The sequence below is a fragment of the Archocentrus centrarchus genome, chromosome 5, assembly GCF_007364275.1.
Source record: "Archocentrus centrarchus isolate MPI-CPG fArcCen1 chromosome 5, fArcCen1, whole genome shotgun sequence".
Classification (NCBI taxonomy): Eukaryota; Metazoa; Chordata; class Actinopteri; order Cichliformes; family Cichlidae; genus Archocentrus; species Archocentrus centrarchus.
Window position 1 is genome coordinate 6,337,433 of NC_044350.1, and position 21,757 is coordinate 6,359,189.

General features: G+C 41.8%; 1 protein-coding gene across 3 annotated transcripts in view; it reads left to right on the forward strand.

Annotated features, from left to right (window-relative positions):
• Positions 1–6,902, forward strand: part of pdzrn3b (PDZ domain containing RING finger 3b) — a 95,941-nt gene extending 89,039 nt beyond the window's left edge. For all 3 annotated transcript variants that reach the window (XM_030730064.1, XM_030730065.1, XM_030730066.1), the window contains 6 exons: positions 1,817–1,901; positions 3,343–3,441; positions 3,533–3,595; positions 3,738–3,839; positions 4,028–4,144; positions 4,526–6,902. In XM_030730064.1, the coding sequence (XP_030585924.1) occupies positions 1,817–1,901; positions 3,343–3,441; positions 3,533–3,595; positions 3,738–3,839; positions 4,028–4,144; positions 4,526–6,040 (1,981 nt within the window). In that variant the 3' untranslated portion in view covers positions 6,041–6,902. The remainder of the gene's footprint in view (positions 1–1,816; positions 1,902–3,342; positions 3,442–3,532; positions 3,596–3,737; positions 3,840–4,027; positions 4,145–4,525) is intronic.
• The last annotated feature ends 14,855 nt before the right edge of the window (positions 6,903–21,757 follow it).

Here is a 21,757-nt window from a genome sequence, read left to right on the forward strand (position 1 = left end):
GTGACACATGGACTTTTTGTTGATTGATTGAGGACTTTATGTGGAGTAAATTATATGTGAGATGGTTATGTGGAACACTCATTTTCACATTAAATTAAAGCATATCAAGTCTGGCCTGTGTGGCTCTCAGTAAACTGATTTTTACTCCCGAGTTTACGGGACTTACACAAATGAAGAGATTAGCAAAAACTGTGCAATTTTAATGAAACTGAACTGATGACAGGTGAAATAATTATTAGCAACACAAAGTGGTTAAGTTGCACATTAAACTAATCTCAACTGTGAGGTGATTGAGTGAGCCAATGGGAACAAAGGATACATTTGATATGAAAGGATAAAAGGTACTCACGCAGCCAGAGCCCAGAAAGCCCACTTGTATCCATCTGTCAGCTACAAAGTGATGAGTGACAAGCAAACTGCTTTATGTGTGGACGTGCCTTCATGGCGAAGCTCCCCCATTTACACCATTAATCCACAATTCCTTCCATAGATCCTCCTTTTATGAAGGTGAGAGGTGTTGCAACACAAACTGCAGCCTCACGAGTGGCCCATAAAGTCGAATCAGCACCTCTGTAAACAAAGAAACTGAACACTGAAACCTTCATAAAAACTGGGGATGAACGCTGCACCCCCTAATTTATTTTAATGGGGCCATGCTGTGCTGCTGGTGCAGAAGGCCTTGGCAAAAACTGTACCTGATTAAGCTTTTCTCACAATGTAGTGCAACATCATCCCACAGGGTCACTAAACTGGCTAATTAAATATGTACATACATGCACGCAAGGCTGGCAGAATTCTTTGCGGTGTTTACCTTCGAGTTGTGACAAAGAAAGATAAAATTGTTTAAATTTCCAGGTTGTCTTCTTTAAAGCACTGAGCAGCATTTTCTGGTGTCTCATAAGCTTTCAAATGTTGCCAGCCTTTCCGCAACATGTTTCATCATCTTAAAAGCTTCTGAAGCACCCGCAGCGTGCACCCACCGCCCCTCCGGTTACCTCAGTTTGAAGGAAGACTGGCTGCAGTGAAGTACGCTGGCCCTCAGTTGCAAATGGCCTGACCTTTTTGACAACGTGCTTGTTAGAAAATCATTTTTCCCATAAAGAACCATTGAGGTAAAGAAAAGTGTTACCAAAATGGAGAAGACTATTAAAATCTTTGCTGTTAGGATTCAGCAGTGTTGGAAAGGTCATGTTAGTTTTGGTCACTGTCCAACATTTTACCTCAGACACTAATTAAAAGAGCTTATCTTGTTCTGCACAATGCAGCACTGCGATCACGCAAGATGAGTGTGAAGTTCGAAGGGAAAATGTCCCTGTCACTCACGGGAGATGACAGCTCCTCCAGGGCACACAGCCACATTAAAATGATGGCCGTGTTCATTTGCATAGTCCCAAAATGCATCTTTTGTTTCTGACAGTGTGTGTGTGCGCGCGTGCGTGCATGTGTGTGCACATGTGTGTGTGTTTTAGGCCCTGGAGCTCATTGAGCCTGGCTATATTTTACTCTCTGTGGCAGCAGGAGTTGCCCTTTAATGAATAATAGCGATTTCTTTAATTGATTTCCGAGACAAATTAATAACACGGCGTGGTAATTTGCGGTTAGCTTCAGGGTGCGGTTTCAATAAATCTGATTCAAGAGTGATTTCTTCATTGAATTCTTATTACTTTCCTACTTCTCATTTCATTTTCAAACTCTGGGGCAAAATTAAATCCAGATTGACAAATGCGTCAGCACGTCTTGTTTCCTTTTTAATGTGCGTATTCAATTTGAGTTCCACTCTTTTCCAATTTATCTTACACTCTTTGTCTTTTCTCAGGCATCCTCCTGGGCATGTGTACTTTGACCCTGATTTCCTGGAGGGTATACAACAGGATATAGAGCGGGAGGAGCTGGAATATGAGGTAAAACCCCACCTCGATTCTAACTCACCCACTCAGTGACTATCTCCTTTTGGACAGAAGTGCATTATTGCTCCATAAAGCAGACCTGAGGTCGCCTCAGTGTCTCCAGTCCAGTGGCCTTGTTAGCGACCCCAAGCTCTGATATATCACAGTTATTGATGGAGCAGTCTCCCTGTATAGAGACACTGAGATGTATGCCAGACAGGAATCGAGCTGCTTGTTTGTTCCAGCAGATGCACAATGGTGACATCATTACTTATTAGTGACAGGGCCTAATACGTCTTCCTTTGCTCCTACGCAGTGGAGATGAGGCCCAGTGGATAATTAGATGGCACAAGATAATAGGGCTGCAATGATGAATCTGATGATGCTAACAGAGGTTGGATGAGGCCATGATCAAACCTCTGTTGTGCACCTTCATTGACCTCTGCCAACCTTCACTCCCCCTGCTATTAAACCTCAGGGCCTGCCTGCCTGATATTAATAATATCCATGGAGGTGTCCTTGAAGAATGACTCTGCGCATCATAATGTTTAAATTCACACAACAGTGAATTAGAAATTATATCAAGTCTGAGAGCTTGACTGCTGGTAGTGAACCAAAGTCCACTACAGACACTTATGTTGAGCTTTAAATATAAAAATCTGACAGGTCTGATAAATCTGAATGATTCAACAGCTGCTGTGTAACAAATTTTATATTTATTTAACTGTAAAGCTTTGACTTTTTGTGTGTGACAGCTCCACTGAAGGAGGTCCATCATAGGGTGAGGTCCAGGCCGATCCTGTGTCTGTTTTGGGAATCACTGATAATTAACGAAGCTGCTGCTGTTACATTTGTAAAGCCACACAACTCTGTTGTTTTGGGGGCGCATATCTGAATCCTATAGGTATCCCTATGAAGCTGCAGAGGAAAGACTCCTACTAACAGCTGGAAGCATCAAACTTAACTTCAGTTCTTTTGTGAGCATGTGAGCGAACTATTTTCTAGCTATAGCATCATATTCACAGAATAGACATAAGAATAGTATATATTTTCTCATTTAACTCTTGCCAAAAAAATGTGCGTTCTTGAGATTCTTCCTAGTTTTTTTAGTAAGAGGCTAACCCTCTCAGAATCTGCCCTCAAAAACTACCGTTGCTCATATCTTCATCTGTATCTGTAAGATTACATGTGTTGACAAGTGAAAAATGACACTCTCTGCATCTGCAGTCGACTGCATCGTCTCTCATTCTGTCAGAGGGCTTTGTCAAGAGCCAGTGGCCTCTCTGCCACCAGCTGAAAGATTCATTACAGAGATTGATGGATTGTTCTTTCTCTGGTGTACCATTTTGATCCTATTTAGATAGTCCTGAAACACAAACACGCAGCCATTTTCTGCTCTGTAGGGAAACATAATTCCAGGTATATAGGTTATTAATTTGTGCATGTATCTTACCAGGAGGTGGATTTGTACAGAGACAATATCCAAGACAAGCTCGGCCTGACTATCTGTTACAGGACTGATGATGAGGATGAAGCTGGGATCTACATTAGTGAGGTACGTGTCACAGGTGAATGACAATCTCTTTGCCTGTCAGCAGTAATGACGCTCACTTAAACTCACAAATATAAATATGTGTTCACTTTAGATTGATCCAAACAGCATCGCCGCAAAGGACGGCAGAATTAGAGAAGGTGACAAAATCATACAGGTATGATTTTGATGTGTTTCTGTTATTCTGATCTCATATCATGACACAGTACTGTTAATAAAAGCACTTCTTTAAGAGTTATGTTAAAAAAAAAAACAAAAAAAAACTGCTTTTATAAATAGTCCTTTCTGTCTTGATTAAGATCAATGGTGTTGAGATCCAAAATCGAGAGGATGCTGTGGCACTGCTGACCAGTGAGAGCAACCAGAATATCTCTCTGTTGGTGGCCAGGCCAGAGATCCAGGTAATCTGGGAAGCCATTATTGGTGTCAACTCAATAAAGGTTAACGACAACAGGAAATTTCATGTTAACACCTCATATAGTCAAGTTTGGAACCAAAATGTGGTTTCAGTTCAACATGAATGCTCCTTTTTTTTTTTTGGCAAAACTTTGCATCTAATGATGCGTCTCTTCTCTCTGCCGCGTCTCAGCTGGATGAGGGCTGGATGGATGATGACAGGAATGACTTCCTGGATGACCTTCACATGGATATGCTGGAGCAGCAGCACCATCAGGCCATGCAGTTCACTGCCAGCATGCTGCAGCAGGTACGCGCACATGTGCACAGCGTGACGAGTGCGAACACACACAATCAATCTCCACTAACACATATGTTCATCTATAGATTATTTCAGCCAAGCCAGTTCTGGTGAGGTGAACAGATGCTCTGTGGTTTCCAACCGTTTTTCCCATTAACAGAACTTCTTTCTTATGGAGAACCTTATTGACAAAGCCACTTGTGATTAAAAGTTTAATGAATAGTCATGAACAAAGTAGATATGATAATATATGTGTTGTACTGGAAATCTGTTTTTTTTTTGTGTTGTTTTTAATTCACTAATAGCTGTATTTCGCACGTATTTATATAAATGTGAAAAAGTAAAACATATTTGTTCCTCTTGTGTTGTCTGTTTGCTCGTTTTCTTTAGAAGAAGCACGAGGAGGACGGGGGCACCACAGACACAGCCACGCTGCTCTCTAACCATCACGAGAAGGACAGTGGCGTCGGTCGCACCGATGAGAGCACACGAAACGATGAGAGCTCGGAGCAGGAGAACCTCGGGGACGACCAGACCACGGCCTCCAACACACTGGGCAGCTGCAGAAAGCTGACCTACAGCCAAGATACCCTCGGTAGCACCGACCTCCCCTTCAGCAGCGAGTCATTTATCTCAGTGGATTACGCCGACGCCGACTTCCTGGGCATTCCAGCTGATGAGTGCGAGCGCTTCAGAGAACTCCTGGAGCTCAAATGCCAGATGAGGAACAGCGGAGCCCAGGGCCTCTACGGGCAGGGTGGCGGGGCCGTTGGTCAGGACCAGGAGGGTGTGGACAAGGAGCTGGAGATGCTCAATGAAGAGCTGCGCACCATTGAGCTGGAGTGCCTGAACATCGTTCGCGCCCACAAGATGCAGCAGCTGAGGGAGCAGTGCCGCGAATCCTGGATGTTGCACAACAGCGGCTTCCGCAATTATAATACTAGCATAGATGCTCGCCGCCACGAGCTGTCAGACATCACAGAGCTGCCAGAGAAATCTGACAAGGACAGCTCCAGTGCCTACAACACTGGTGAGAGCTGCCGCAGTACCCCTCTGACTCTGGAACTGTCTCCAGATAATTCGCTCCGTAGAGGACCAGAAGGCCAAGGTCCAGCTGGACCATCCAGCGGCTCCAGCAGCAGGATGCTCAAGCCCCTCCTGTCTCCTGTGCAGGAAGCTTGTAGCCCGAGCCGGAGCCGAAGCTCGTCCAAGGATGCAGATGGAGCGCTGCAGGCAGAGAGCAAAGAGAGAAAGTCTGGAGAGTCCAGTAAGAGCGGGCGTAGCTTTTCTCAGCAACACTCACCTTACAAGCACGCACATATCCCCGCTCACGCCCAGCACTACCAGAGCTACATGCAGCTGATCCAGCAGAAATCTGCTGTGGAGTACGCTCAGAGTCAGATGAGTCTGGTCAGCATGTGTCGGGATCCAATTACCCCCAGTGACCTGGAGCCTAAAATGGAGTGGAAGGTGAAGATCCGCAGCGATGGCACACGTTACATCACCAAGCGGCCCGTTCGCGACAAGCTGCTGAGGGAGCGCGCCCTTCGCATTCACGAGGAGCGCAGCGGAATGACTACAGATGATGACGCTCTAAGCGAGCTGAAGATGGGCCGCTACTGGAGCAAGGAAGAGAGGAAGCAGCATGCAGTGCGCGCCAAAGAGCAGAGGCAGCGCCGCGAGTTCATGAAGCAGAGCCGAGCCGATTGTCTGAAGGAGCAGGCCACCCTGGAGGACAAAAAGGAGCCGAACATCATTGAACTCAGCCACAAAAAGATGATGAAAAAGAGGAATAAGAAAATATTTGATAACTGGATGACCATTCAGGAACTTCTCACCCATGGTACCAAGTCACCAGATGGCACAAGGGTGTACAACTCCCTCCTGTCTGTGACTACAGTCTAGGTCCTGTTGTGTCTTCAGGTGCTGGGCCTGCTAGAGGAGAACAGACTTGAGTGTAATGGACTGTACATAAGACACTACCAGCCAGGGTACAGAGTCCTGCCTCGTTCAATGTGGCAACACATGTAAATAGTAAATAAAGAGCGCCTTTTCTGTATGAACATTTCCCCCACTGCAGTAAAGAGAAGGCATCTAAAATGACGGTTGGACCTTGAATGAGTCGGATTAGGATACTGTGTATGAGGAAGATTTTGGAAGCATAATTCAATAACATTTTCTACCTTTGTGCCTGCTTTTTTTGGATATTTTTGAAACACAAACACAATATTTGACTTTTTTTGGAAGGTTTTGAAAGTGTGCCATACATAAAAAGCCAGCATTTACACTATTTTACATTATTTTGTTTGTACTATATATCGCTTCAGTATTTTACTGTAATGCATACGTAATGCTTTCACCAAAACAATGGTATTTTCCTGCAAGGTAAAAGACTTAACATTCTCAAAAGGACTTTTGTAAATTAAAAAAAAAAAAGCTTTTGTATCAAATTCACTTTTTTGTTTCGATTTCCCTCGAATGGTGCTGATCTCCCAAAGTTTAAAACCACCAGCGATGTACCATCTGTTACATAATGTAGAGAGCATCATATCACCGTGTATGTACGTATATTTAGAGAAAGGCATTTCTCACGTTGCTGAAATTGAAATGTCTTGTTTGTTCAAGCACACACTGTAGTTGCTTTCGTAGGGTTTCATGTATCGACCAGAGTAACAGCTTAACAAATCTTTAGTTAACCACCCAATTTGATGTCTTGTAAAATGAGAGAAATAATAAATTATTGTTTTATATATGATGACCTTTGAAACATTGTGAGATTTTGTCATTTATAAGAGATGTTGCCTTCCCCCTCCAGCTTTTGTAACTTTTAATTGAATAAAAAGAACTTTTACTCAAGCAGAGGAGGTTGGATAAAAGTAGATCGTGCAAGACACGTTTGAAGCAGCCTGAACTCAAACCTCAGGTTAAAGTTGAACTATGCAAACCAGTCATGTGATGTGGGGGTGGGGGGTCTCTGAAGCATGTTTTTGTTCAAACACATGAAAGAAAGTCCATGTCAGAAACTTTTTTTTTTTTTTTTTTCTTTTTTTTTTTAAAGAGGGGGGAGTAGTACATTCTACAGTGTGTACTACTCCCTTCATGAACTGAACCAATCTGGCTCTTACAGGTGCCTTTTAATAAAACTACCATTTAGAAAATTTCAGAGACATCGTTTTCTCAAACTAGAGACTATGATGCTTATTTGTGCAGCGGGGCCTCCCGCTTATCTGTCTTATCTGGTTAGAGCCAGTTTGTGCTCTTCTATTGAGGGAGTACTACACGCAGCTGTTTGAAAGCAACTAAAAAGTGGCCATTCAACATGACAGACTTGCATTAGGTAACCCAATATGCCACAGGGACAGAGTGATGGTGCTGAAAATATTGTGTTTACAGTAGGACTGTTCAAAATGTAGAAGCAGCAGTATATTGAGGCAGGAGCGCTTAATAATCCATCAGGTCTCTTAGGCTGGAAAGCTGTTATCATGGGATTTGATTCATTTCAAATCCAACTGTAAATAGAGTTCTCTTTGGCGTGCTGTTTAGTCAGCTTCACTATTTCAGCTGGGTTTTTTTTTTTTTTATTTTAGCATGTGGCATCAAAAGCCCCTGCGCTCTCTTTTTGAATATATTTTTCAATTGAGGATGAAGTCTTACTGGTATCACAGAAACATCCATTTATCTGCCAGCTAGTAGTAAATGATAGCAGAAGTCCTGAGGCAGAAAGTGCTTTGGCTGCGTCTGCGTTTCATGTCAGAACCCAAGTAGGGCAACAGCATGACAGGCTGGCATTAACATAAAACAGTCCAGTCAGTAGAGATCCCTGCTGCCCAGATCTGACGGGGCTGAAGGCTGACAACAAAGATTTACATACTGACAGCCTTTTCCACACATCTCGCAGTGGCTTCCCTCCATTATCTTTTCCTCAGCCAAAGAAAAGTGTTCCATCAGCTCATAGCTAAAACCTGATAGGTTATTTCATGCTGTCTGTAATACTGGCAATAGGCTCTCTCATATGGCGATAGCCCCACGCTGGGCTAATGGTTTATTTATCTGACTCCAGACTCCTGCCATCTGTTACAGAGACCTTGTACCCTCAGTCCCATATGATCCTTCAATTATCAGCTCAGTGCCTCATTACTGAGGACAAAGGCAGCTCGCCCTCTCTGCTGATCCACTTTTGTCATCTCACTTTAGCCGTTCGGTGTACCTTTATTTTTTAATGAGCCGACAACAGTAAGGACAGGAAGAACATGCAGTCACTGTGTTTATTCACACTCGAGTATATTTAAAAATTTATCGCTTCAGAGTTTAGGACATGCGTCACTATTAAATATGTATTTGTTTAATGTGCACATAGTTTTGCTTTAACAATTCATTAATTACAATGTACGGGTTGAAAGTGAACATTAAAGCCTATTTACATGCACTGGTCCAGAACACAAATAGTGGCTGTAACTACTTGAATGTAAACAAAGGTTGCTGCCACATGCGCTATATTAACTTTGTTAAGGTACAGAAAAACTGCGAGGTTTAGATATTTAATCACGTGTGTGCATTTAGTATAAGCCATTCTGCGCAATGAGGTTCTAATACAGTCTTAGTACAAAGACAGTACACTCTATTTCAGGTTTAAGGTTTTATATATCAGGAAAATAAAAAATGGTCTTTAGCAGGTCTTAAATTAGGCAACCTCAGATGAACTACAAGGCATGACTTGATTTATTAAATAAAAATTAAGACCGAATGCAGAAGAAATGTGTGTAAAATAAAGTACACCTTTACTACTTCCATAAGAATTAAGGGGCTAGGCAGCAGCCAGGTGATGCTGATCAAATGCACTTTTTTAATTGTTCATCAGCACCTCTATGAAAGGAGATGTTTCGGCAGTTTGCTTGTCTGGAGCATTCAGGGGTATTAATACATTACCAAGGAGGAAAGATTTAAGCAATCAGAATCAAACTTTATTGGCTAAGGTATGCTACGCATACAAGGAATTTGATTTTGGTTACAGGAGCTCACAGTGCACAGTATCAGACTTTCACATAAGATAAATAAGAAATAAAAAAACTATAACCTGCAATTACTACCTCACTCACTCAGGTGCACACACAAACACACACACACACACAGTCATACCTATAAAACAATGGATCTTAAAGGAGCAATTGTTGGTACAATTGTTGGTACCCATCAGTCTGGGAAGGTTTATACAGCCATTTCCAAGCAATTTGAAGACCATCATTCTACAACGAGAAAGATTATTCACAACTGGATGACATTGTAGACAGTTGCAAATTTTCCCAGGAGTGCCCCAGCAAAACCACCCCTGAGGTCAGACCGTGGAACGCTCAGAGAAGAATCTACATCTCAGACTCTGCAGGCCTGTGTGCATGTTAAACACTGAAGTTCATGACAGTACAATTTGAAAAAGACTTGAGAATGGCTTGTTTGGAATTGTTGCCAGAGGAAAGCCTCTTCTCTCTAAAAGAACATTTCAGCATGGCTTAGGTTTGCAAAGTTGACTCTGAACGAACCAGTCTTGTCGTTCTTTGGACAGATGAGACCGAAGTGGAGACTTTTGGCCATAATTTACACTTGGCAAATACCAAAGACAGGATATCAGCACAAACGCGTTATACAAACTATCAAGCACGGTGTTGGAGCAGTGATGATTTGGGCCTGTTCTGCAGCCACAGCACCTGGGCATCAGGGGAGTGGACAATAAACTCCTCTGTGTGTGAGGCCATGTGTGTGCCCACAAACCTCAACCAAAGCAGTGTTGTAAAGAAGAGTGGACTAAAATTAGTCCACAACTATGTGAGAGACTGATAAAGTTATACAGAGAACACCGACTTTGAGTTATTGCTGGTAAAGGTGGTTCTCCAAGCTATTGTCTAATGGGGTGTGGTTAGTTTTTCGGATGCTACTTCTGCATTTGGGCTTAATCTCGTTAAATAATTAATGAAACATGTAATATGTCATTTGTTGTTCATCTTTGTATTTAAGTCATTTTAAACTTGGTGAGGACCAGATGAATTTTTATTTTGACCTTAGACCTTTTTTACCATGACTGTAGATGTTTGGTGACTGTAGACTACATGATTTACAACACATGCTGAATCATTTTCCCCACTGTTTCTTTCAAAAGTATGACCTCTTTGGCACAGTTAGAGCAGCTGGAGGACATTGTATAAACAAGGCTTCTGCCACTTATTTTGTAGACTTGGGCTGTAGCAGCAATCACAATGGGAGATGGTCCTTCTAATTTTCTGACGGTTGTCATCTTTCATCTGGGACAACCCAAAATAACGCAAAATTTCATAAACCCTCTCAAGCTCACAGTAGCCTAACAGAAACTTGGACATCACAATCAGAATGTCAGACTGAATGTTCTCCAGGCCAAACCTCAGCTTACTCACCCAAATCAGGTGGCAGGATTAATCTTAAGTCCTTTTGTTCTCAGATTTTCTTCAGAGCCAAGTATGAGCAGTGAATCTACTTAGACATGTAAAATTACATGTGACTTTTTAATGCGTGTCCCTCCATGGATATGCTTCCCCAAAGCATCACTGACCCACCGCCAAACCGTTCGTGCTGAATGATGTTACAGACAGCATAATGTTCTCCACAGCTTCTCCAGACCCTTTCCTGTCTGTCACAGGACAGCACAGGGCACCAGCGGTGGACCTGCCAGTTCTGGTATTCTATGGCAAATGATTTTGATTGTTTGGTCAAAGACATTCACACAGGTGGCCTGCTGGAGGTCATTTTGTAGCTCTGGCAGTGGCTCATCCTGTGCCTCCTTGCACAAAGGAGCAGATACCGGTCCCAATGATGGGTTAAGGACCTTCTACAGCCCTGTCCAGCTCTCCTAAAGTCTCCTGGAATCTCCTCCATGCTCTTGAGACTCTGCTGGGAGACACAGCAAAGCTTCTGGCAATTGCATGTGTTATGTCATCCTGAAAGACTATCTGTGCAACCTCTGTAGGGTCCAGGTATTGCCTCATGCTACCAGTAGTGACACTGACCCTAGCCAAATGCAAAACTAGTGGAAAACAATCAGAAAAGATGAGGAGGGAAAACTGTCAGCAGCCTCCACCTGTAAACCCACTCCTGTTTTGGGGGTTGTCTCATTGTTGCCCCTCTAGTGCACCTGATGGTAATTAAATTAACACCAAAGCAGCTGAAATTGATTAACACCCACTCTGCTACTTAACTGACCAGATCAATATCCCAAAAGTCTAACTGACTTGATGCTGTACTCTGATTAAAAAGTGTTCCTTCAATAATACTAGACGACTTAAATTCCTTCATAACTGCATTCAGCTTGTATTATTACGCTGGATAGTTCATGCATTTGTCTCTTATCTCCTTGCATCACTTATGAGGGATGATTATGATAATGAGAGCAGCTAGGGGTGCAAGCTTAGCCTCTTTCTCTATGTCCGGTAGAGTATAATTGATTATTGCTCCTTAAGCCTGACCAAACCCAAGCCTTGTGATTTATGTGTGGGTACAAATCTCTGTGCACACTCTTTTAATAGGCGATAACAATATGGCATGCAAGGCAAGCTAAAAGCTATAGCAATCAATTCTGGGGTGTCCCACCACCAGCATCACAGTGTGCTGAGAGATGATTTGATCACATAGCTGTTTTGCTACCTCCGTGTGTTTATTATCTTTGAGATGAAAGTGTTACACACACACACACACAGGTTTGACAGTCCTGTGTTTGGGCTGGAGAGGGGGACTCATCAGTTTAAATGTCAGCGTGGAGAAAAGGCCGACATTCCGGTGCACTCATCCATTAACTGATAAGGTGGCGCCTCCTCTGCTTCCTGATGCTGTTTCTCCATGGAGATGAAAATGTTCTTACCTGCTCGATAAGCCTGGACACTCCACTTCAGCTTGCCAATACTTACAAGCAGACTGGTACTGCCTCTATATTAATTTTGACCCCACAGTGGAACTCTTGGGAAACCATTTCCTAAAAATCTTATTTAAAAAAAAAAAAAAAAAAAACTAATTTTTTTCTTGACCTACATTAAAACGACCAACTTTTTCCATTTTTGCTCAGTGTGACAATCCTCGGAGGCACCACGTCACTCCGGCGAGTTCAGCATGTGCTGAGACTGTGTTTGCACACGCTGGATTAAAGAGAACAAGCTGCTGGATAAACAGAAAGAAACGCTGAACCACATGTTTGCGTCTCAACATCAGTGAAAAAGGGAGCCCTCAGATGTCGAGTCATGCCCTCGGAGACTTTGATTTTCACAATAAAACTTTAAACTGTAAACCTAAAATATTGCTGATGTGAAAATGGAGCCCAGTGTGGAAAAGGAACATACTGTTTAATATTAGCATCTATCCAGAGGCAATAAATTTCTAAAGTTTTTCTCCTGCCATTTAAATCTCCTGGGTTCTTTTAATGTATTTCATTCATAATTAGACATCCTGGAGAGGTCACCAGTCCATTGTGCGGGGCAAACACAGACAGACATCCATGAGTGCTCGCAGCCACACTGATGGCCAATTTAGAATCACCAGTTAACCTGATAAACTGAAGCACCAAGAGAAAACACACACACGCTCCACTTGAACCCAGTATTTTCTCGCTGTGTGGCATCTCACCCCATGACTCCCACACACGCCTTTTTTTCATATTAATGAAGTTTGTAAGGAATTTGCAAAGTCCATCATATATTCCCAATACAATTGTTGTTTTATCATTTTTTCAAATATCTCTGCATTAAAATGACCGCAATAAAGTGTTGATTTTGTTCAGCAAATTCTTTGAGTATCTTGTAATTCAAAAGGATGCGTCACAAATGCGTCTTTTTTTCTCCAAGTGTTTGGATTTTTAACGTAAGCATTTGCAGTGTCACTTTGAAAGTCCTTCTTTTGACCAAGTTCATCTACCTTTAAGCTGGAAAGTGGGAACAACATGGATTTAGAATGACAATATGTATTTCACTGCTCAGTTCATTTAAACAAGAGACATGTTGGGTCACTGATCTGGGTCACTCTCAGTGGACAGCAACTAATGGTTACAGCCAACACCAGATCGTAAATGTTGGTTTCTTTTGCTTTTTACTTTCAGTTTTAATCATTGGGTTGGTTTAGGCACCAAAAATTACAGTTAGGTCCATAATTTGTTGGACAAAGACAATTATTCTAGTTTTGCCGGTGTGCACCACCAAAGGGGATTTTAAGTCAAACAATCAGTGACTGAATCACAGGCTTTTAGCTTTAAATCAAGGGGTTTTACAAACGTACTGCATTAACATGAATTACAGCTATTTTTATACAGTTCCCCATTTTCAGAGGCTCAAAAGTAATTGGATAAGTGAGGCCTATTCCCTTGTTATTCCATGACAAACTAAGCCGATAATAGAGCTGCACTTGGGTCATATTGCAGAGTTTGTATTACAGTGAACCCTCGTTTATCGCGGGGGTTACGTTCCAAAAATAACCCGCGATAGGCGAAATATTTTTTACAATTATTATACAGTACTATAGAAGGAAACCAAAGATCAAAACCTGTTTTCAAGCCGAACACATTCTGTGCTGGACAGAGACGAGGGACGGAGGAGATTGATTGACAGCCAATCAGGACGCAGAACACGATGGGCGTTCATACCCTGTTTAAAAAAAAAAAGAAAAAAAGCATAAAAAACTGCACTAAAAAAATCCATGAAACAGCGAGGCCGCGAGAGGTGAAGCGCGTTATAACGAGGGTTCACTGTATTGCTTTTCACTATATTTTTAAACATGAGGCCCAGAGAAATGTCAGTGCAAGTGAAGCTGCATTCTTTGAAAAAATAAAATAACTGACAAACTCAGCAACACCAAAATGCCTGAAACACACCACATTATCCGCCAGACACGGTGGAGGTAGTGTTATGGTATGGGCATGTGTGGCTGATAGTGGAACCGGGTCTTTAGTGTTTGCTGATGATAGCAGCAGGATGAATTGGGACGCGTACAGGGCTACACTCTCTGCTCCGATTCAGCCAAATGCTGCCAAAATGATCAGACAGAGCTTCACAGTGCAAATGGATAAAGACCCAAAGCAAACTGCAAAAACAATCAAAAGGTTTCTCAAGGCAAACAAATGGGATATTCTTCAAAGGCCAAATCAGCCGTCTGAATTTGGTGATGTCCATGGGTTCTAGACTTCAGGCACTAATTGACTCTATTAAAGTATTAAAAACAGTCTTTGAATATAAATTATGTTAGTTTAGTTTAAGATCCTCTGTGAGCCAAAAGTTTTTTAAAAAGTGCCTTTGTTCAACAAATTATAGACCCAAATGTACTTTGTTAAGTTTAGGAAAACCTTGTGGTTTGGGTTTTAAAAAATGCCTCTTCATAGCAGTAAGCCTGTATGTGGAAAAACTACACTCACCTAATCCGTTACCAAAAAGGCCTCAACAAGTGTCCATAGGAGTGACAGATCCGGCTTGCTGCTGCTTATACTCAGGCCATCACAGATGAGATGTAAATAGTACACACGACGCATAAATTGGGAGGCACCAGCAGCAGTATTTTACATCCTTGGCATGAGAACACTCTTACTCCTCACTAAGCACAATCAAAGATGCTGAAGAGAATGCAAGGCAATAATCTGCATGAATCTGATCACTTAGCAAAACACTGGATTTGAATCAAAAACACTAAAAAGCAAGATATGGATCGCAAGAATCTCACAGAGAAACAGAAAAAGACAAAACTGAAGGTTTCCTAATTAACTCTAAGAAACCTTCAGAGTGGTTTGATTCAGCTCCTGCTTCTGTCTTTGCACTTTTGCTAAAAGGTCAGGACAGGCAATAAGGCAGTAAGTTTCCTGCGAGCTAAAGCCAGAGCCACCTAAGCTTCACTTTAATCAGACAGATGCCTGGCAGACATCTAATATCAGGGGTTGCAAATGAACCCAGAGACATAATTTCTTCATTCAAAAAAAAAAAAAAAAAAAAAAAGAACAAATTAGATTTAAACACTACTGCAGATTTGGGCCAACATGAGAGCTTTATAATGTGAAATGTATCTTTTTTTTTTTTTCCATCTAGCAGGCTTTCAACTTCTTTCCACTGGATGAATACAAAATGTGGGCCAACTCTTCGAATACTATAGACACGTTAAATGTCTCTGAGTATGTTTTTGATCTCTCTTGTTAGCTTCAAAGGCCCTATTCTTGTGTTTTGTTTATTGCTCGGCAGAGCTGTAACTCACTGCAGCCCGTCCTCCCACAGCCGCCAAACTATTATTGCTGCACAGTTTCCTGGGTCAGATCGCAGGAACCTCCTTTATTGGTTGACAGCTAATTTATCCATTATACACATTCCAAATTATAGGCTTTGGTCAGCAGGATAGCGGCAACAGAGCAAGGATGGAGAGAAGGAGAGGGAAAGACGAGCTGTCCACCATATTTCCCACTGGATCCAAAGGACTCATCTCACCCTTGAGCAGCCAGTGAGGTTTTGACTTTTGGACTGTTGGTTTTGGAAGGAATCAGAGCTTTTGGTCACTGCTGGAATCATATTTTTTTTTTAGAGAATCTCTATTTATGGTTTTTCCTTTTCTTTTTTTTTTTTCACCCACTATCATTATCGATGCATAACAAATGCAACTCGGCTCATTAATCACCAGGTCCAGCTTTCTTCAAAACCAGCCCTCTTTTGATTTTTTCAAAGTATTAGTTCATAATATTTACCAAAAAAAAAATTGGTTCAGAATAAAGGAAAGACAGTTTATCAACTACTGCTACAAGCAAGGACCCAAAGGTCACCTGTTAAAGATCCCGTGAACTGTGCATTTGAATGTCTCAAATCTGTCAAAACAATGCTTCTTGTTGATGTGGCATGCAGGACAAGTGGGTATAACTTCAGTGTTCATGTTCCCCCCACAGCATATTTTCTCCATTTTGGATGTGCAATCAACTTTTTGTGACTGATAAAGCTTCCCGAGTTAGTTCAGTTATATTTTCACAAGAAATCTTTACATTTTTGGGAATGCCCATTTGGTTTCCAGCCATTCCAAGCTACAGCTAGGTGGTGCTGAACAACCGATTAGCGCTGGATGACAAGAAAATGTCACAAAATTCTTACCTCTGCACACAGGGTTAATAAAAGATGGTACAACATATGGATTTGTGAGATTTCGAGGTGTTTTTGAACTTTGGGCAGACTTGACCTAGCTGAGCCTTTAAGTCTGTATGCTAAGCTGAGCTAAATTCCTCCTCCATCCAATTTGATACTTGACACCGAGGCTTGAAAGTGATTTTGATCATTTCATCTAACCCCAAGGCAAAAAAGGGGGAATAAAGGCATTTATAAAGTGTCAAAAAACTTCTTTTAATGATCCCTTGACATTTCTGTCAAGGGACCAAATTTAAACGGCTGTTCTGAAGAGCCGTAATATTCAGACATGCTCAAATTGCCCCCCCACCCCCACCCCCAAAATGATATCCAAAAGCTAAAAGAAAAAAAAAAAACTTCACAAAACCTCACATTGTCCCTGAAATGAAAACTAGCAAATATAATCTGAATCATTAAGCTCACTAAGCTAATTGCTACAATATTACTATTGGTTGGAGTACTTTGGGGCAGGTTGGAGGTGGAGAAGGTTTAAGTGGTGTTTCTGTATCACTGTACAAACCATTCTCCAACAGCTGGGGGTCGGTGTAATCAAAGCTAAACGCTTTACTGTCTATTGTACTAAAAAGTGAAGAACGAGATGCAAGACGCCCAGTACTGCAGTGTTGGTTGCGGTCTGTGGAAGCTGTTAGCCTTTAAAATTTTAGCTCTGCGATGTCAAATAAAATATTGTTTCATCAACTTAGGTCACAAAGTGCCCTTCGAAGGATTCCACACACATCATTTAGATACAGTAACCTGGCCTTTCCAAACGAAAATGTAGTCTTGAGTATCCCGCTTTTGTTGTTTTTGTTCATTGAGGAACCATGCTAGCATTTAGCTTTGATTCTGCACGAGCTAAACTAGCAGTGCGAGTGTACTAAATGAAATTATGGTAGTAATTAAGCTGAATTTCAGCGTTTCATGAGCCCTCATTGAAAGACGAGACGCCGCTTTCAACTGTAAGCATGATCTCAAACAGGACACAAGCTAAAAAGACAGAAATATAAGCACCGCGTGTGCGCGCATGAGAGATAAACTGCGTCGCTACTAAACTTGTTATGTGTGTGCATAGATTGGTGGGACTTATATCGGCTGTTAGCTTTTATTAATCTCCCCTGAGAGCATGAGGTAAACCTGAAGTTCACATATTTAGAAAGGCTTTTTTCTTTTTATTTAAATGTGTCTTTTTATATTTACACCCGCCACCTTGTGTGTTCATAATGTCTATCATATAACGTATGTGCCACGACTCTCCGCCAGTAATTCAAGTCCTGTGCACATTTGAATGCCAGTCTCTAGACCTTTCAGGCGGGCTCTGTGAGTAACTCCTCTGTCCTGCCTATTGATTTAGAATACAAGCTGCTCTAAATGTGACAAGAGAGCTATTGTTGTGTTGAAAGAACTGTACTTGTGGCACAGGATTGTTTTTCTGGCCTCCCACAGCAGCAGTTTTCAGCCAACCATGGCGTGTTCTCACAAGCTACATTTCAACTTTATGTTCTTCCAGCTGAAAGTCAAATCAATAAAGCTTAAGTGGCCATAACAGAAGAGCTCATGTTATTCAGCTGTTTTTGAAGGTTTCAGACAGACAAATGCTGATTGTATTTATTTTGCAGAGTTGAAATGTAGAGCACACTCAGTTTGTTTCTTATTTATGTTCTTAGCATTAGAAGAATTAATATATGTTTGGTTTTTTTTGTTGCATGGACAGGTACCTCACACAGATACTCTTTAACTGTGGCCAAACAGTCCATTGTCCTCATCATAAAGCATCCAGGCAGCCTGCCTCCTCGACCACAAGGATGCACACGCATGGCCCCACTCAGCGACAGTATCACCGCATGCACACACAACCTCTGTAATTGCACCTTTATTAGTCTCCCATTCACACTTTTTACAACCCGGCGCAAAGAGCAGGTCGCATCTCTGGAAATGGCCTCTAAAAGCACGGGACTGTTATAAACAAGACCCTTCAGTGCCATTAGGCTGAGTGGCTCAGGGAAGCAGGCAGTGAGTCGGTTAGTGTATGTCACTGGAGTGTCGTAAATGTGCAGGAAGGCTATCAAGAAACACTGAAAACTTTAAGAAAACGAGTATTCGATTATGTTGGATGACCTACGGTGGTTTTTTTAAGGTAAAGAACTGGATGTGGGCAGGTGGACATGAGGAATTTTAAATGAGGTGGCACAGAGTCATGGGGAAAATCATATATCCACACAATATTTTTTTGTTTGTATGTTTTTATGGGGTTACAGTATGGGGCTGTGCCACCCCAGGACCCCCCTTTAGCCACACACCTCGCCTAAGTTTTATGCAACAAATCGGTTTCCATTTTGTTTCTGAAATGACTGAAATCTTGCCAATAATACCCCCCACATGACCTGGCTCTGCAGTGCCTCATTGGCATGTGTACCAACTACTATCCAAGACAGCTCAGGTCATCAGGCACAGGCCTTCTGGCTGTTACAAGCATGACATAAAACGCCAGTGAGACTGCTTTCCTTGGTTTCTCATTTCCTAATTTTCCAATATTGTCGTGTCTGTGGCACTAAGATGCGCGGCTTAGAAGCATAAGGTTAAGTGCTTCAGTACGAGTCAAATACACAATCTCCTTTTTTCTTCTTTTAAACACTGACCTGATTTTCCCCGGCCAGGCTTATAGCCAGCATTTTATTACCAGCCATAAATGTCACCACTTCACATAATGTGTAACGTCTTACAATTTCCTGCCTTGGCGTACTTGACAGGACTTGAAGCCGATCAGAAAGATGATGCTGAAAGGCACTGACACAAATAGACTGGCTAGATCAAAGCATTAACCCGTATACTGTCTCTTTGTGATGATGCCATTCTGACAGCAAAGTGGAAATTCAAACAGCAGCCACCTGAGGTCGGTGCCCGCAGAGTGTGCCGCCTCCACAACGAGCTGCATTAAAAAAAATCCACTCCGCAAAACCCACTGGAGCCTGGACATCAATCTCTACCTTTTTCCGCGCACCAATTCAGAACATTACATAGTATTTCTCACTGTCCCCACTTTGCTAAGCGGTTCTTGTGAAGTCTGTCTGGAGGCCTCCTGCGGTTGAGCCAAACTGCGGCCTCCGTTTTTAGATACGCTTCATGTTCTTGAAGTACGGAGAAAATTTATGTTTTTTCCCCCCAGTGACTTGTCTAGTCTGCCAGCACACTGAACAGAGTCCCACCCACTGCTGGTGTATACCGTTTTGACAGAGGAGTTCAGAATGTTAAACCCTGCTGTGCTCCAAATAATGCAACTTGACATTGACACCAACCTCCAGACCAGAAATTCTCCAGTGGAGACACTAACAAACCCATTGGGCTGTGTAGACAAACTCAGTTTCTCACCTTGTTTATTTCCTTTAGAAAATAAGACAAGATATCAAACAAGCTACCAGATATAAGAAGCTTATTCTAGATCATTCAAATAGAATATTTTTTCCCCCCGTGAGAAATGAGACACATGGGAGTTGATCGGATGCTTGTGGCGTGATAAACGTATCAGTAGCAGTAGCAGCGAACATTTTGTCTGGCAGTTAGACAGTGAAGAAAAAGACATTTATGTCGTCTTCATTCACAAGCACTCCCAGACTGAGCACCCAAAGAAAGAAAATTAGACTAGCGAGGGTTCATTGTGCGGACAGCGCCGGGTGGAACTGAAAGGGGTCGTGATGATTCAAGGCAGTGCATAAGGAGGCATACTGAATATGTCACTATGAGCAGCAGCAGCAGCAGGAACAGGGAGAGAAGGACAACCTTGTCTGCATTCTGATTTCAGAGGAGGAGATACGCCTGTTTGGTCTGCCTCAGAAACTAAACAGTACCCTCTATTGGATGACTCAGAGATTGCGTGTGCCGGTGCCTCGCTGGTCAGAGAGGACGTGGCTGATGGTGATGCTGCTGCTGCTGCTCCATCCATGAACTTTCAATCCTGTTGAGCCACTTACATGCTCAAATCTCCCAACTGATGCACTTCACTTAATAGAGCATGTTATAATGACTTTCTTAAGACTTTTTTTATTATAGTTCTTTTAATCTTGTCAATGTCATTGACTGTAACATTGAAGTCCATCCACTTAGCATGATGACTCAGGAGAATGAATATTATTTGGCAAAAACTTTCAAAGACACCCCCTATCCCCAGTGGGGTGTGAAGTGGGCTGGATTTTAATTTCATAGTTATTTTACTGAGGAATTTAATCAAAGGCTTCACTTTATTCACTACACCTATCACTCCAAGCTCTACATAAACTCTTATAATTACTTACTAACAACATGTCTGCCAGCAATGAGACAATTTATAGAATGTGAAGGATTTCAAAAATATATTTTTATAATCTGCAAAGTGTTTTCTTTTGATTTCATTTTATTGGATTTTCCAGGGAAGGCTAGAGGCAGCTTTTTTTTTTTTCTCAACTCTCCTCATTTCACAGCAGGCTTGTGCATTTAAAAGAAATTGTAATGACAGCAATCACCAAGTAATGTGATACAAAATACTTTATCCCATATTTGGGAAAAATCCTTTGTTACAGCAGTTGAATACTACTATTTTTACTACTATTATTATCCGACGCCTTTAGCAGCAGAAATGTAACAATAGTTTCTGTACGACTTTATAAGTTTCTCGCATCGTTGTCCACTCTTCTTTACAATGTTGCTTTGTTTCATTGAGGTTTGTGGGCATTCATTTACACACAGCTCTTAATGTTTCACCATAGCATTTCAGTCTGGTTGAGGACGGACCAACACCTTGATGCCCCCCCCCAAAATATTCTGTTGTAGATTTGCTGCTGTCCTTTAGAACATTGTCCTGGTGCATGACCCAGTTTGAGCCAGGCTTTAGCTGTCACACAGATGGCCTCACATTTGACTCTAGAATACTTAGTATTCTATGATTGTGGAATTGCATAACCAACTATTTCAACAACAGCTGAGTGAATGTCATCCCAGAAGGTTATTATTTTCTGTTGGATAAATTCTAAAATTTATCAAAAACCAAGACCACACGATCAGTCCGGTAAAAAGGGTTTATTCTTGCAAGAAGAGAGACGGTTACAGTTTGCCTGGGCAATCGTAAGCGCTCTCCCGAATGACTAAGTTCCATATTTATACACACAGAAAGCACATGGTACAGGAAGAGTGTAAGAGAAAGAGGAAGCAACTGAAACACTCTGCCTTGGTGCATGCAGACAAATAATGAAACCAGACAAAGGAAGAGGATGAAAATCAGACATACTCTTAACACCTTTTGTCAATTCTCAATAACAAGGTACACAAATATGAAAGTCAGATAAAGGTCAGAGAGTGACGTGGTTAACGTTTGTCTTCACACATAAGGTTTAGAGAGGTCATACAACGTTTTCCTCCTTTTCATGTAGGAGTCTCTCTGTTCATAACTAATGCAATTCAGATAAGCATGATTATTATAACTCATACATTTTCCTAACATTTTCTTACATGACCAAAAACA